Source organism: Hyperolius riggenbachi, chromosome 12 (genome assembly GCF_040937935.1).
Source record: "Hyperolius riggenbachi isolate aHypRig1 chromosome 12, aHypRig1.pri, whole genome shotgun sequence".
Taxonomy (NCBI): domain Eukaryota; kingdom Metazoa; phylum Chordata; class Amphibia; order Anura; family Hyperoliidae; genus Hyperolius; species Hyperolius riggenbachi.
This window is the reverse complement of record NC_090657.1, coordinates 52507574-52524751: the sequence shown is the minus strand read 5'-3', so window position 1 is coordinate 52524751 and position 17178 is coordinate 52507574. Positions and strand designations below refer to the sequence as shown.

The window sequence follows — 17178 nt, the reverse complement described above, 5'->3', positions numbered from 1 at the left end:
TGCTGGAACACCCATCCACGACCCATTTTCAGTTTCCTGGCAGAGGGAAGGAGGTTGTCGTTCAGGATTTCACGATACATGGCTCCATCCATTTTCCCGTTAATGCGATTAAGTTGTCCTGTGCCCTTAGCAGAAAAACACCCCCAAAGCAAAATGTTTCCACCCCCATGCTTGACGGTGGGGACGGTGTTTTGGGGGTCATAGGCAGCATTTTTCGTCCTCCAAACACAGCGAGTTGAGTTAATGCCAAAGAGCTCTATTTTGGTCTCATCAGACCACAGCACCTTCTCCCAGTCACTCACAGAATCATTCAGGTGTTCATTGGCAAACTTCAGACGGGCCTGCACATGTGCCTTCTTGAGCAGGGGGACCTTGCGAGCCCTGCAGGATTTTAATCCATTGCGGTGTAATGTGTTTCCAATGGTTTTCTTGTCCCTGCTAAATTTGAGGTAATTCCAATGTGGTCCCTGCTTCTGGCCGGCGCATAGTGCCAGGCTCAGAAGCACGCTGTCCCCTTTTTGCTGCGTGTGCGCTCCATTACACCGAGCGGTGTAATGGAGCGCACACGCAGCAAAAAGGGGACAGCGTGCTTCTGAGCCTGGCACTATGCGCCGGCCAGAAGCGAAGGGGGAAGGACATACTGCGCACACAGGGCGCAGTATGTCCGGGGCAGAGGTCAAGCAAGTCGCCGCACACCGGAGTGTATAGAGCATGAACGGCGGCAGACGGAGGGGGCGGGAGGAAATGCAGGTATGCACTCATCACCCCCTACACAGTGCAGCAATCAATTTTACCACAACCATTCGGTTGTGGTATCCTTTAAGGTTATTTTTTCGATTTTCTTTTTGATGTGCTATCTGCCACTGTTAAAATAAACCTACCATTGAAATGATACTGTTCTGAGAATTTTCATTTCTTTGTCATTGGACAAACTTACAAAATCAGTGAGGGGTCAAATAATTATTTCCTCCACTGTACTTGTCCGAGGGGTGGTGGTGACAGAACACCCGTTGGTTTACCAGGATAGATGTTTTGTCTATCCTTTTTCATCTAAGAGAGCGACCACATCAAGGTCCTTCCAGGACCACCCCGAGTGGAGTCGGGTTTATGGTCTGCACCTGCTTCCTGTGGTCGGTTGCCCCTTGCAACCCTCCTTTGTGAGTAGCCCTTTCAATTAAATATTTTCTCCACATACCAATAACTGACATACTGCACTATCGGGCTCCCGTTTTTGTCTCCTGTATCTTTTTTCCATAGGGTGCCAAGACACCCAACCACAATTGTTTCCCCAAGGCTTAACCTTCCTGGCGGTAAGCCCGAGCTGAGCCCGGGCTATGCCGCCAGAAGGCACCGCTCAGGCCCCGCTGGGCCGATTTGCATAATTATTTTTTTTGCTACACGCAGCTAGCACTTTGCTAGCTGCGTGTGCAATCCGATCGCCGCCGCTACCCGCCGATCCGCCGCTATCAGTCGTGCCGCAGTCGCCCCCCCCCAGGCCCCGTGCGCTGCCTGGCCAATCAGTGCCAGGCAGCGCTGTGGGGTGGATCTGAGTCCCCTTTGACGTCACGACGTCGAGGACGTCGAGGACGTCATCCCGCCCGTCGCCATGTCGACGGGGGAAGCCCTCCAGGAGATCCCGTTCTTTGAACGGGATCTCCTGATCTCCGATTGCCGGAGGCGATCGGAGGGGCTGGGGGGATGCCGCTGAGCAGAGGCTATCTCCGATCCCCGGAGGCGATCGGAGGGGCTGGGGGGATGCCGCTGAGCAGAGGCTATCATGTAGCGACACCTTGTCTCGCTACATGAAATTTTTTTTTTTTTTTGCTGCCCCCTGGCGGATTTTAATAAACCGCCAGGAGGGTTAACTTCCCCTTTAAGCATTAAAAGGAACCTCAGGTGGACCTTTGGTAAAAAAAGAAATACTTACCTAACAAGAGGGATCCTGTTGAGGCTTCTTGTGTCCTCCTTGCAGCGACCTTCTGGAACATCAGGGCAATACTCCTCTTCTGGCACAAACACGGCCGTGCTGTACCTGCACGTGCATGGCCACCACTGCGCAGTAGCACGAAGCCACTCGTACACAAATGGCTTTGGCTTACTGTGCAGGTAAGGCTGTACTCGCGCAGGTGCAGTAAGCAGGGCCGAGGCGAGAGAGGCTCCAGCCTCAGGTGCAGTCAGTGGTGGCTCCAGCTTCGGATTTTTGGGGGGGCTCAAAGGGGGCACAAGGGCTGGCAGGCGGGGCTCACAGGGGGGTGTCATAACATGTGGGCGGGTCATAACATGTGGGCGGGGCTAACTATAATGTAGTTGTACCAGCTAATGTAGTTACATAAAAAAATATTAAGTAAATGCACATAATGACAGACGGCCTTTCACCAGTAAATGCATATAATGAGAGACAGCCTTTCACCAGTAAATGCACATAAGAGACAGCTTTTCACCAGTAAATGCACGTAATGACAGACAGCGTTTCTCCACCCCCAGTAAATGCACGTAATGACAGACAGCGTTTCCCCAGTAAATGCACGTAATGACAGACAGCGTTTCTCCAGTAAATGCACGTACTGACAGACAGCATTTCTCCAGTATATGCACGTAATGACAGACAGCGTTTCTCCAGTATATGCACGTAATGACAGACAGCGTTTCCCCAGTAAATGCACGTAATGACAGACAGCGTTTCCCCAGTAAATGCACGTAATGACAGACAGCGTTTCCCCAGTAAATGCACGTAATGACAGACAGCATTTCCCCAGTAAATGCACGTAATGACAGACAGCGTTTCCCCAGTAAATGCACGTAGCGACAGAAAGCATTTCCCCAGTAAATGCACGTAATGACAGACAGCGTTTCCCCAGTAAATGCACGTAATGACAGACAGCGTTTCTTCAGTAAATGCACATAATGACAGACAGCGTTTCTCCAGTAAATGCACGTAATGACAGACAGCGTTTCTCCAGTAAATGCACGTAATGACAGACAGCGTTTCCCCAGTAAATGCACGTAATGACAGACAGCGTTTCCCCAATAAATGCACGTAATGACAGACAGCGTTTCCCCAGTAAATGCACGTAATGACAGACAGCGGTTTCCCAGTAAATGCACGTAATGACAGACAGCGTTTCCCCAGTAAATGCACATATTGACAGACAGCATTTCCCCAGTAAATGCACGTAATGACAGACAGCGTTTCCCCAGTAAATGCACGTAATGACAGACAGCGTTTCCCCAGTAAATGCACGTAATGACAGACAGCGTTTCCCCAGTAAATGCACGTAATGACAGACAGCGTTTCCCCAGTAAATGCATGTAATGACAGACAGCGTTTTCCCAGTAAATGCACATAATGACAGAAGATGAGGCACAGACAGACACACAACAGGGCATAGAGGATGAGGCACAGACAGACACACATTGGGGCATAGAGGATGGGGCAGACGGACACACATTGCGACATAGAGGATGGGGCAGACAGACACACATTGGGGCATAGAGGATGGGGCAGACAGACACACATTGGAGCATAGAGGATGGGGCAGACAGACACACATTGGGGCATAGAGGATGGGGCAGACAGACAGACACACATGGCGGCATAGAGGATGGGGCAGACAGACAGACACACATTGGGGCATAAAAGATAGGGCAGACAGACAGACACACATTGGGGCATAAAGGATAGGGCAGACAGACACACATTGGCGCATAGAGGATAGGGCAGACAGACAGACAGACACACATTGGCACATAGAGGATAGGGCAGACAGACACACATTGGCGCATAGAGGATAGGGCAGACAGACAGACAAACACACATTGGGGCATAGAGGATAGGGCAGACAGACACACACACACACACAGAACAAGCCAGGCAAAATACAATTTGCAGCTCTGACACAGAGGCTTGCTTCATCGCTCCTCATGCCTTTAATGCTGTTTAGCTATCTATCACTACAAGGCTGGCTGTGACTGTACTCCTCTCCCTGGCCTGCAGCTCCCCTATTTGTGTCTCTCCCGGTCTTCCCCTAACCCCTCAAGCCTCGCAGTTACTCACTTTTGCTGCCGCTGGCTGGTTCTGGCGAGCCACTGGCCGGGCTGGCATCTTAGGTGGTGTGGCAGACAGTCTGTCTGGAGCGGTGAGTGGGTACAGTCTGGCGGGCAGCAGGGAGTCAAGTTGAGGGTGAGGGAGGAGGATGCCGGGTTGATGTGGAGGAGTAAGCACTGTCCTCGTACCTGAGGTGTGAGGCTGTGGCTGTGTGAGTCGAGACGAGCGCAGCAGTGCATGCTGAATTGAAATTTGGTGCCATGCGGGGGTCAGCCGGTGCCAGGTGGGCAAATGGCATCGATCTGCTCTGCTCTACAAGTGCAGGGGGCGGAGCTAGTCACACTCTCTCCAGCCCCCTGCCTATTCAACTCAATCCCACACCCCCTGCTAGGTGCTCCTGATTGGGCAGGGGGCGGATGGACGCGTCAAACATGGAGCCTAAGCCTGTTTGAAGTCCTGGCCTGCCTCTGATAAATGCAAGTGCCCCCACAACATGGCGGCCGCCATGTCTAGCGAATGGTGGTCGCGCTGAGCCACAAATCAATAGTCAAAGATCCGAGGGGGCTCGCAGGAGGGGCTCGCAGGATGTCAGCTGGGGCTTGAGCCCCGGCAAGCCCCAGTGTAGCGCCGCCACTGGGTGCAGTGTAGGAGGGAGTGCACAACTCACTCAGCTATCATTCCCCTATTGTGTTTGAAGCAGTGAGAAATAAGAAACGGGTATAAATGGCAGTGACTGCAAGCCAGATAACTAGAGATTAATTTGTTGGGGGCCCTGGGGCGCCTCTTAGTCTAATAGCAATCAGTGTGTGACGTCTGGGGTGGGAGGGATGGAAGGGCGCACTTTGGTGTCTCAGCCTTGGGTGCTGGAGGACCTTGTCCCTCTTCTGACCTGAAAAGAAGCGCAACCCCGATCTTACTGTAGCCCTTGTTGGTTTTCTTCAGGGGGTCCGCGCTTAGCAACAGTTGACTGGAGGACGGTGTGGGAAGCTTCTATAGGATCCAGAGGTTTCCCCCTTCTTAGGTAAGTATGTCTTTTTTTACCAGAGGTCCACCTCACATCTATATTATATAGAGTGACCAGACGTCCCGGATTGCCCGGGACGCGTCCCGGATTCGGGGTCCGCTGTCCCAGGCTTAATGAGGTCCCGGGAAAAGTCCCGCTTTCAGCAGCGGGACGTCCCGCCCACGGGACTCTGGCCACTCTCTCCTCATGAACTGGCAGCGGCGTCTATAGACGCTGTGCCAGTTCATTGCCTGCAGCCCCGCTCCAGCCTCCTCTTCCGGTGTCTGTTCCGACACCGGCAGGCGAGCAGGGCTACGGCAAGATGGCTGCCGGAGCCCTGTACTGGAGACTATTTGTGTCTCCAGTACAGGGCTTCGGGCACCATCTTGCCGTAGCCCTGTCAGCGCGGGAGACAAGAGCAGGAGGAATGTGGTCCCGGGAGCAGCGCGCCAGAGGCCGGAGACTTCTGCCAGGTGAGTAATGCTTTCTATTCCAGGTGAAATGTTTGCCCTCATTGCGTTTCTTGTCTGGGGAAATGTTTGCCCGCATTACGTTTCTTGTCTGGTGAAATGTTTGCCCGCATTGCGTTTCTTGTCTGGTGAAATGTTTGCCCGCATTATGTTTCTTTTCTGGTGAAATGTTTGCCCGCATTGCGTTTCTTGTCTGGTGAAATGTTTGCCCGCATTGCGTTTGTCTGGTGAAATGTTTGCCCACATTACGTTTCTTTTCTGGTGATATGTTTGCCCGCAGTGCGTTTCTTTTCTGGTGAAATGTTTGCCCGCAGTGCGTTTCTTTTCTGGTGAAATGTTTGCCCGCAGTGCGTTTCTTTTCTGGTGAAATGTTTGCCCGCATTGCGTTTCTTTTCTGGTGAAATGTTTGCCCTCATTGCGGTTCTTGTCTGGTGAAATGTTTGCCCACATTATGTTTCTTTTCTGGTGAAATGTTTGCCCGCAGTGCGTTTCTTTTCTGGTGAAACGTTTGCCCGCAGTGCGTTTCTTTTCTGGTGAAATGTTTGCCCGCAGTGCGTTTCTTTTCTGGTGAATGTTTGCCCGCATTGCTTTTCTTTTCTGGTGAAATGTTTGCCCGCATTGCGTTTCTTTTCTGGTGAAATGTTTGCCCGCATTGCGTTTATTTTGTACTGACATGTTGCCAGCATTGCGTTTATTTTGTACTGACATGTTTGCCCGCATTGCGTTTATTTTGTACTGACATGTTTGCCCGCATTGCGTTTATTGTCTGGTGAAATGTTTGCCCGCAATGCGTTTACTTTCTGGTGAAATGTTTGCCCGCATTGCGTTTATTTTGTACTGACATGTTGCCCGCATTGCGTTTATTTTATACTGACATGTTGCCCGCATTGCGGTTATTTTGTGCTGACATGTTGCCTATTGCGTTTATTTTCTGGTGTCCGGGGTAACTGTTACTGCATTTATTATTTAATGGTCATAGATGGCTATGTTTGCTGCTTTGTGGTTACGGTATACTATTAGCATCACACAGTTTCTGCACACTCATGATGCAAAGTCTCGTTTGTCCACAACATGGCGTAAACACTGCTTTCTTATGCCTCGCTGTTACATCATTATGTTAGCTCCGCCCATACAATGTCATGGCCACGCCCATTTTCCGACGCGACGCGCTGCACGCGCCGCAACCCCCTCCCCCCAGTCATACAGTGGGCGGCATTGCAGGAAGTGACGACAGTGGAACGCACGCTGGAACGTGGAAGAGGTGAGTCATCCCTTACTCTTACTAATAGCAGCGGCGGCTGCTGCTGAGCTTAAGCTGACGGGGGAGCGCAGATGGGGGACCCAGGTGAGGGAGGGAGGGTTCGACCCCCCCTCCCCGCCGCTGTGCCCATTACCCCCTTCTTGCCCGCTACCCTTTTATGCGGCGTATGCTACGCCGAGGGTCCACTAGTAGACTTTAACACATTACCGACTGCAGGGCTCTGGCCCCTAAAAGGGAGCTCAAGGTGATTCCCAAAGTATAGGAATCGATGAAAAATGCTTGCAGTTAGGTGTGGTGACCTTTTTTTAAACACATTTTACTGGCTGACTACACACCAAATGAAAATACTAAAGGGGGTGGAGCCAAAGCTGTAAATTTGATTTTCTAAAAAACGAAAAAATAACATTTTACATTTATACATTGCTGATTGATGTTGAGTCCCGCTCTTTTAAGGTAATAAAAATAGAAGCAGCCTCTGTATTTCTCTCGCTTCAATATTCTTCTAAAGACAGTACTGACCTTTCCCCTTTCACCCCAATGGCCCCGTACCACAAGGCGCAGATTGTCATGTACAGGTGGAGCACTAGAGAGCAACACGTGACCCTCTGCACATGTGTGAAGCGGCTGCGGGCAGGACGCCACCATACAGAGAGCCAGAGGTGCCAATCTGTCCAGCCCAGGAAGAGCTGCTGAGGAAACACCTGGGAGAAGCTGAGGAGCTCTTGTGGACCTGAAACAGGAAAATGGTGATTAGACATGCTGGAGTGGTAGTGAAAGGTGTTACTGAAAGAAGAAGATACAGGGCATCCTAATACAGTAGAATTCCTTTATAGTAAATGCCAAGGGGCCAGGAAAAGTAGTTTACTATATGAGAATTGGTCATCCATTGTATATTTATATAGATGCATTTGCTGGGATCTGAGGACTGGGTTTACTATATTGGAGTTTACGATAACGAGATTCTGCAAATTGGGGTGAGCAGTACAGGCAGGATCCCAAGCACTCATACCACCTCCACCACCCCTCCCCCAAGCTACACCCCAGGGGTGTGGGAACACCACAGGTAGGCAGGTAGCAGGCTAGCTAAACCACCCATAACTACTCCCCAAAAATACAAACACAAAGTACAGGCAGCTCCCTAAGTGCCCTCACCACCTAGAAAAACCACCACTACTCCCCAAAAATATACAAACACAAAGTATGGCAAAGTGTTCCCACCACCCACAAGCTACACCCCAGGGGGTGAGAGAAATGCACGCACCTCCCCATTTCCACCACCCACAGGCTACACCCCCAGAGGTGGTTGAAGTAACAAAGGCCGCGCCCCACCTCCTCCCATAAGCTACACCCCAGGGGAAGTGGGAGCAATACAGGCAGCGCTCCCCCCCCCCCCACCCACAAGCTACACCCCCAGAGGCGGTACATGTAGCACAGGCAGTGGGAGCAACACAGGCAGCGCCCAACCACAACCCACAAACTCCACCCCAGGGGAGGTGGGAGCAGCGCCCCACCACCTCCAGCAAGCTACATCCCAGGGAAGTGGGAGCAACGCAGGCATTCTAATATCTGTACACGACGAGACTATATGCTAACTATACAGTATATGGGTTCAGGCTCAGTTATGCCAATGTGTACCTGAAGTGGGCCCCAAACCATTAAGAAGATGTGAGGATAGGCGACAGTGCTTATAGGTCATCTGTTCCTGCTTCTTCTCCTCATTAGTATACTATAGTCTAGTCAAATCCAACTCTCATAACAGCCATGAGAGTCAAACACATTGAAATACATTGGATGTGTGACAGATAACAAATCGCTATTCTGTGCGATGCACACAAATTAAATTGGCTTATAAAATATCTGTTCTTGGTTACAATGAATTGTAAGTAAATATGATGAGCATGAAGGTCGATAATATTGTACTCAGTTTAGGGGCAACTAATAAGAAAGGTTTTATGCACTGAAAGATAAACCATCCGGCACTACGTTTTATAGGTCCATTCATCTGTCATTTATTGCTTCATTGTTTCAAGTCATGCATACATCCATGATTAAATATTCATATAAACAATTCGTTCATACCCTATTCAGTAGCTGTTGTGGGGCAATGTGGGAGTAGCGGTCCGCCTGACGACCGTTTCGCTCGAAAACGAGCTTCTTCTGAGGCTCCGTGCGCGGTGTTAAGCCCATCATTGGGTCTTTATACATGCCGGGCGTCCGCTCCAGCTTCCGCGTACGTCACGCCGCTACGTCACTTCCCCCTTCTGCCATCGCGTCAAAGCGCATGCGTCAAAAAAATCCGCAAGACGCGTCGTAGATTACCATGCGCATGCGTACTATGTTACGTTCATGACGCGGACTTAGCGGAAGTAAAAACAGGGAAGCGGCGTGCGCTCCATGCTGGCTCCCTGATTCCATTTTAAAGTGGATATTCAAGGTAACCATTAGATGGTGCTATACTAAGAGAGGGCATCTGATAAAGTCATCAAAGTATTAAAACCATATCTTTAAAGGGGAACTGAAGAGAGAGGTATATGGAGTCTGTCATATTTATTTCCTTTTAAGCAATACCAGTTGCCTGGCAGCCCTGCTGATCCTCTGCCTCTAATACTATTAGCCATAGCCCCTGAACAAGTATGCAGCAGATCAGGTGTTTCAGTGGCTCAGACTTTAAAGTCAGATCTGACAAGACTAGCTGCATGCTTGTTTCTGGTTTTATTCAGATACTACTGCAGAGAAATAGACCAGCAGGGCTGCCAGGCAACTGGTATTGCTTAAAAGGAAATAAACATGACAGCCTCCATATACCTCTCTCTTCAGTTCCCCTTTAATTCATATCTTATTAAAAAGATTTTTATCTTATCAAAAAGATTTTAATCATAATTTCAAAACTTAACTACTAAAAAAGGGAGGGAGAGAAAAAGGCTATAGATTTGAATAGGAAGGGCTATGGGGTCTAAATCATTTAACCATTCCAACACTTTTAAATTCTTGTCCTTTATCGGACATATGTTACACTTAATGTATTAGGTATAGCACCTCAAAAATGATTTCTATATCCCACATAACCCCACACAGAAGCCTATCTATACTCCTTCCCTACATTAAAAACAGGAAATCAAACAGTTTGGAACAGCAACTAAGCCACATCAAAAAGTCCATTGTACTATTTAACAAGAATTAAGGATTCAAGAAGCAAGCCATATCGACACAGTCATTGAGGCCCAATGCCCCCATCGCATTAGTGTTAATTATCCATCTACTCTCTCGTCTAAGGAAGCTTTGTTCCCTATTTCCTCCTCTCGAGAGGATTTGGACCTGTTCTAGGCCTGCAAATGATAGGCAAGTGGTGTCTCCTCCATGTTCTATTCTAAAGTGCTTAATTAATCTAGTACATCCTTTACCAGTTTCCACTGATTTTATATGTTCCTGTATTCGTTCTCTTAACTCCCTAGTTGTCCTTCCAATATAGAAGCGCTTGCACGGGCACCACACTATGTAAACCACATACTTAGTCCTGCATGTTATAAAACTCCTTATTTTATTTTCCACCGGTCCTACTTTTAGATATTTTCCAGGTTCCATATGTGAACAAAAGGAGCAATGGCCACAACGGTAATTGCCTTTTTGCTGTGCCTGGTCTAACCAGGTGGTTTTCTTTGGACTCCTAAATTCACTGGATGTAAGTTTGTCTCCCAGAGTTGGCGCCCTTTTAAAAGTTATCATTGGCGGTTGTTGGTATACTTCTTTCAACACTGGATCTCTCTGTATGATTCTCCAATTTTTCATTATACTTTGTCGTAATTTCCCTATACATAGGCGTATATTCAAATGAAAAGGTTAATCTATCTTTCTCTGCATTTTTTTGTCTTTTCTTTTCCTGACCACTTTTTCCTCCAATCAAAGAGCTTCTTTCCATCTCACTGGCACGTTTCAACGCGATTTCCAAATTCTCAGTTTCATAACCTCTCTTTTCTAGATTATGTTTAAGTTCCAATGCTTGGTCCACAAAGTCCTCCTTCCGGGTATTGTTGTTGGTGATAACTTGGTGATAACTTTCCCTATGTAGCAATAAATTACTACTTGTTGGTTTTTTATAACCCTTTGAAATGATCTTACCCTCTTCTATTTTCAATTCTAAATATAAATACGCTATCTTCTCCTCACTATACTCATATGTGAACTGCCTGAATTCAGATAAATCATAAATTCTTCTAAGGCGTCACGCGTCCCGGACCAGTACACCAGGACATCGTCCACAAACCTGGACTATCTCCTGAGGCATCTACCATAGGGGACACCGGGGCCATACACATATTTCTCCTCCCACCATGCCAAAAACAAGTTGGCATATGTGCATGACACCGATGTCCCCATGGCTGTCCCAGACCAACGATAATACACCAGATTGGGCTCCCGATCTCCCTGTATTTTTTCATTTCAAGTTTGGATATACCAACAACCGCCAATGATAACTTTTAAAAGGGCGCCAACTCTGGGAGACAAACTTACATCCAGTGAATTTAGGAGTCCAAAGAAAACCACCTGGTTAGACCAGGCACAGCAAAAAGGCAATTACCGTTGCGGCCATTGCTCCTTTTGTTCACATATGGAACCTGGAAAATATCTAAAAGTAGGACCGGTGGAAAATAAAATAAGGAGTTTTATAACATGCAGGACTAAGTATGTGGTTTACATAGTGTGGTGCCCGTGCAAGCGCTTCTATATTGGAAGGACAACTAGGGAGTTAAGAGAACGAATACGGGAACATATAAAATCAGTGGAAACTGGTAAAGGATGTACTAGATTAATTGAGCACTTTAGAATAGAACATGGAGAAGACACCACTTGCCTATCATTTGCAGGCCTAGAACAGGTCCAAATCCTCTCGAGAGTAGATGGATAATTAACACTAATGCGATGGGGGCATTGGGCCTCAATGACTGTGTCGATATGGCTTGCTTCTTGAATCCTTAATTCTTGTTAAATAGTACAATGGACTTTTTGATGTGGCTTAGTTGCTGTTCCAAACTGTTTGATTTCCTGTTTTTAATGTAGAATTTAAAATCACAAACACTGGTCCACATGACAGCCCAGGGGCCCCAGGTCTCTTTCACTCACTGGGGCCCCCAAACCACCATGCGACACCTAGAGGGAAGTGCGGGCAAGCCCTGGACCTCTCACCTCCAGGGAACTCACCCCACCACCTCTAAACTGAATGCTAACTGCAACAAACACAATTGCTAACTTCCAGTCAGAGCAATATCCTGCCTCTATCTGGCCAGCAGACGCTTGTCAGCCAATCAGGTGCACTGTCATACACCCTTTGCCTGCTGTACCATACCTAGCAGGAATTACATAGATTAGCATTCAGGTGGGAGGCTTCAGTTGGACGCAATCGTGAATGCTAATCTATGTAATTCCTGCTAGGTATGGTACAGCAGGCAAAGGGTGTATGACAGTGCACCTGATTGGCTGACAAGCGTCTGCTGGCCAGATAGAGGCAGGATATTGCTCTGACTGGAAGTTAGCAATTGTGTTTGTTGCAGTTGGCATTCAGTTTAGAGGTGGTGGGGTGAGTTCCCTGGAGGTGAGAGGTCCAGGGCTTGCCCGCACTTCCCTCTAGGTGTTGCATGGTGGTTTGGGGGCCCCAGTGAGTGAGAGAGACCTGGGGCCCCTGGGCTGTCATGTGGACCAGTGTTTGTGATTTTAAATTTTATTTTTTGCAGCTTCTACGATGCGGTTGACAGGTGAGTGGTTAGGGAGGGGACCGTGTGGGAGATGTGCCTACACGGGGCGTCCCTGTTAAACGACGCAATTCACGATTGCGTCCAACCGAAGCCTCCCACCTGAATGCTAATCTATGTAATTCCTGCTAGGTATGGTACAGCAGGCAAAGGGTGTATGACAGTGCACCTGATTGGCTGACAAGCGTCTGCTGGCCAGATAGAGGCAGGATATTGCTCTGACTGGAAGTTAGCAATTGTGTTTGTTGCAGTTGGCATTCTGTTTTTAATGTAGGGAAGGAGTATAGATAGGCTTCTGTGTGGGGTTATGTGGGATATAGAAATCATTTTTGAGGTGCTATACCTAATACATTAAAGAGAATCTGTACTCTGAAATTCTTACAATAAAAAGCATACCATTCTATTCATTATGTGCTCCTGGTCCCCTCTGTGCTGTTTCTGCCATTCTCTGCTGCAAACCTGGCTTGTAATTGCCAGTTTTAGGCAGTGTTTACAAACAAACTAACCAGCTTCTAATAGGCTCAGCTAAGCAGAGTGTGTTAGTCACACAGAGCCTGCAGGGGGTGTGTACAGCTTCTAGCTAATCACAAGCAGCCCTGCACATTCCAGTCTGACTGCCTCAGCCTGACTGTGCCGACTATAGAGAGAAGATTAGATCATATAACAGAGATAACACAGCTACTGTGCAATTAGGAAAAGCTGCAGTAAGCCAGACCACATTAGAAAAGGCATAGGAACTTATAGCATAGAAGAAATAAAGATAAACAATTTGTTACAGAGTCTCTTTAAGTGTAACATATGTCCGATAAAGGACAATAATTTAAAAGTGTTGAAATGGTTAAATGATTTAGACCCCATAGCCCTTCCTATTCAAATCTATAGCCTTTTTCTCTCCCTCCCTTTTTTAGTAGTTAAGTTTTGAAATTATGATAAAAATCTTTTTGATAAGATACAAATCTTTTTAATAAGATATGAATTAAAGATATGGTTTTAATACTTTGATGACTTTAGCAGATGCCCTCTCAAGTATAGCACCATCTAATGGTTACCTTGAATATCCACTTTAAAATGGAATCAGGGAGCCAGCATGGAGCGCACGCCGCTTCCCTGTTTTTACTTCCGCTAAGTCAGCGTCATGAACGTAACATAGTACGCATGCGCATGGTAATCTACGACGCGTTATGCGCTTTGACGCGATGGCAGAAGGGGGAAGTGACGTAGCGGCGTGACGTACGCGGAAGCTGGAGTGGACGCCCGGCATGTATAAAGACCCAATGATGGGCTTAACACCGCGCACGGAGCCTCACAAGAAGCTCGTTTTCGAGCGAAACGGTCGTCAGGCGGACCGCTGCTCCCACATTGCCCCACAACAGCTACTGAACAGGGTATGAACGAATTGTTTATATGAATATTTAATCATGGATGTATGCATGACTTGAAACAATGAAGCAATAAATGACAGATGAATGGACCTATAAAACGTAGTGCCGGATGGTTTATCTTTCAGTGCATATATATTGGATGACCCTTTCAGCATCCTGAGCACACAGAAGGCTGATACCCTGTCCCCTCTGTACCAGGAGATCCCTCCATTTTTTGTTCTATGACCGCAGTGCCAGTCTTTTTCTTGTTTTCTTTTGGTTTTTCTTTCTCCGAAGTGCAGTAATAAGAAAGGTTTTACACAATACAGAAAAGACCAAAGCACTGGACAAGGAAATCAGTGCCATCTTGTGGCCATTTAGCATACACACAGGTTAAGCATAAAAGCTTTTGCAGAAGATGCTAAAAGACACTCAAGTACTATTCTAGGCATTACATTGGAAGACGATTATGGTTACTATATTGTGCATGAAACACAAAACTGTATCTCAGCTCTAAAACTTAAAACACAGCAGAAAAGTACAGGTAATAGAAAACTAGTATAAAGTTACTGGAAGGGTTAATAACGCAAACTTCCATCTAACTGTATATAATTGACAACACTGCATGGTTGCTGGACAAATTATCAGATTGTGTTGTAATTAAGCGTTTGTAAAGCAAGTAAAGTCTCCCTCTTGGATACAGGGAAGTGTCTCTGCTTTGCTGCAAATACTTAATTACAAGACAATCTGATAATTTGTTCAGCAACCCTGCAAAGTTGTCAAATAGCTTCAGTGAAATTGAACTTTGCGTTTTGGACCCTTCTAGTAACTTCCTACCAGTTTTCTATTAGTTTTATGCTCTGTTTAATGTTTTAGAGCAAATATGAAATTTTGAGTTTCATACCACACTAAGTAGCACTTTAAATGTGACGCACTATACTCAAGATGTAAGTAATAGAGGGTACAAAAAGTAGAAATACTCACAGGTGGCTAGAATCTCTTTCTCAACCCTTCCTCCATTCCGTTCGTTTTCTACGGACAGCCAGTCGTTCACCAGGAAGAAGTAGAGGAAATCTGTCTGCTTGTCCCAGACAGCCACGTACTGGAGGAACCATGCTGGATCCAAACCTGCGTACAGAACATCAGTACTGAAGAGGCGTGGCAACGGTGGCATCAGTCTGTCTGTACTCCTCTTGGGGACCACGTAATCACATCACAAGAAAGGGCACACTTATTTTCAACTACAAACACTTGATTGACTAGCAATCACTAAGCCCTATGAGACTATCTTTAATACGACTCTGTAAAAACTGGAAGAAGTGCAAACAAGCATATAGGTAGGCTAACAAATACACAAATCGGGATCAGCGTACAGTATGTAGGGGAACAAGACATACTTGAGCTCTCTCGAACTCCCAAATGATGTGTGGCAGCCAGGTATAGCCCTTCTTAAAGAAATACTTAAAGAGAACCTGTACTGAGTAAAAATATTTAAAATAAACACATGAGGTAACTTCAAATGAAAATTACAGAGTTACCTTGCCATCAGTTCCTTTCAGAAGCTCACCATTTTCTTCTGACAATAATCCCATCCAGTTCTGACAATATTTTGTCAGATCTGAAATATATCAGTTGCTGTCAGTAAAATATCAGTTGCTGTCAGTTATAGCTGAGAGGAAAACTGATGTACCAGGCAATGTCCATGTTTCCCTATGGCTCAAGTGGGTGATGTTACAGTTTAACTGTGTGCTGACCAGAAAGCTGTTATGGGTAATGGCCATTTTCAAAATGGAGGACGGAAAATTCCCTTGATCATAGTGAACAAATAGGACGCAGGACAGGAGAAAGACACTGAGGAGTAGACTACATGGAAGGTAAGTATGACTTGTGTATGCCTATTTTGACTTTTATTTTCAGTACAGGTTTTCTTTAAGCCTTGCATAAAAAAAATCAGTTTTACTCACCTGGGGCTTCTACCAGCCCCCTGCAGCCGTCCTGTGCCCTTGCAGTCACTTGCGGATCCTCCTGTCCCCTGCTGCCAGCTAGTTTCGTTTTCGTCCGACAGGCTGCAGGCACAGGACGCTATTGCAGACGGGAGCGCGAAGAAAGCTACACATAGCCGGGGCTGTCGGTGAAACAAAACTAGCTGGCGGCGTGGGAACGGAGGATCTGCGAGTGACTGCAAGGGCACGGGACGGCTGCAGGGGGCTGGTAGAAGCCCCAGGTGAGTAAAACTGATTTTTTTTTAATGCCAGGCTTAAGTATCCCTTTTAAGCACACCTGAAGGGAGAGGGATATGGAGACATATTTACTTCCTTTCAAGAAAAGCAAATTGCTTGGCTGTCTCACTGATCCTCTGCCTCTAATGTCTTGAGGGCCAATTTCCACTACTGTGGAAATCGTGCCAAATCCACAGAGTTTCCCTTAGGCAAATCGCGCGGTGAAACTCTGCCATAGGGGATAATGCTGCCGCCGTCCGAATTGCTTGCCATAAAAATTAGCCCAACATTGCAGCATTTTTCCATGCAGGTGGCAGCGACTCCCATAGCTGTGCACAGCACGCCTTCCGGGATTCAGCCGCGTACTCGCTTAAACAGGTGCCCCCGCACGTCTTGCAGGATGCACAGCGGCTAGTGGACACAGGCCCTTAGTCATAGACTCTGAACAAGCATGCAGATCACAATGTTGATGCGAAACCTTTTGTAATATGTGCAAATTACCCTTATTTGGAGTAAACTGATCACTGTCCCTCACACTGTGTATCTTGCCTGGTTGGCTACAGGCATCCATATGTTCCAGTCTCTAGTCTCTGGAAATACAAAAACTATATTCCCCTACCTACCAATTACCTAACTTTTTGTTCTGGCCACGGGTCTGGTTATTGTAAATTACAGTAATTTTATTGTTATTTTGCCTGTGCTGCTATAGCCATAATTAACATTACGGCCTATGGCGGTGTCCAAATCACTCACTGTACGGCGCCGAAATGACCTATCTCAGGCTACAGACAGTCATCCCCATTTCTAGGGGCGGGCGAGGTGGGTATCAGACCGGGATGCAGTGCAGGAAAAGGGAGCAGAAGGCACACACAGCTGGGGAAGAGAAGAGGGACCAGGGAGAGGGTGGGAGGAGTTGGGCCCCCTCCCAATCTACCAGGGAAAGATTGGGTGGGGGAGGCAGAGAGGGGCTACTCTAAGGGGGCTTCTGACTACTTACACTATAGGGACATCTTGCCACCAATACTGGGGGGGGGGGGAGGATGCACATCTGGCTACCTATACTGGGGGCACATCT

At 47.3% G+C, this 17178-nt stretch overlaps 1 protein-coding gene across 1 annotated transcript in view; it reads right to left on the bottom strand.

Annotated features, from left to right (window-relative positions):
- Nucleotides 1-17178, bottom strand: part of LOC137540937 (polycystin-1-like) — a 228347-nt gene that overhangs the window by 85370 nt on the left and 125799 nt on the right. The window contains exons 34-35 of the mRNA XM_068262113.1: nucleotides 14869-15012; nucleotides 7299-7509 (exon numbers count right to left, since the gene is read on the bottom strand). Coding sequence (XP_068118214.1) covers nucleotides 7299-7509; nucleotides 14869-15012 — 355 coding nt within the window. The remainder of the gene's footprint in view (nucleotides 1-7298; nucleotides 7510-14868; nucleotides 15013-17178) is intronic.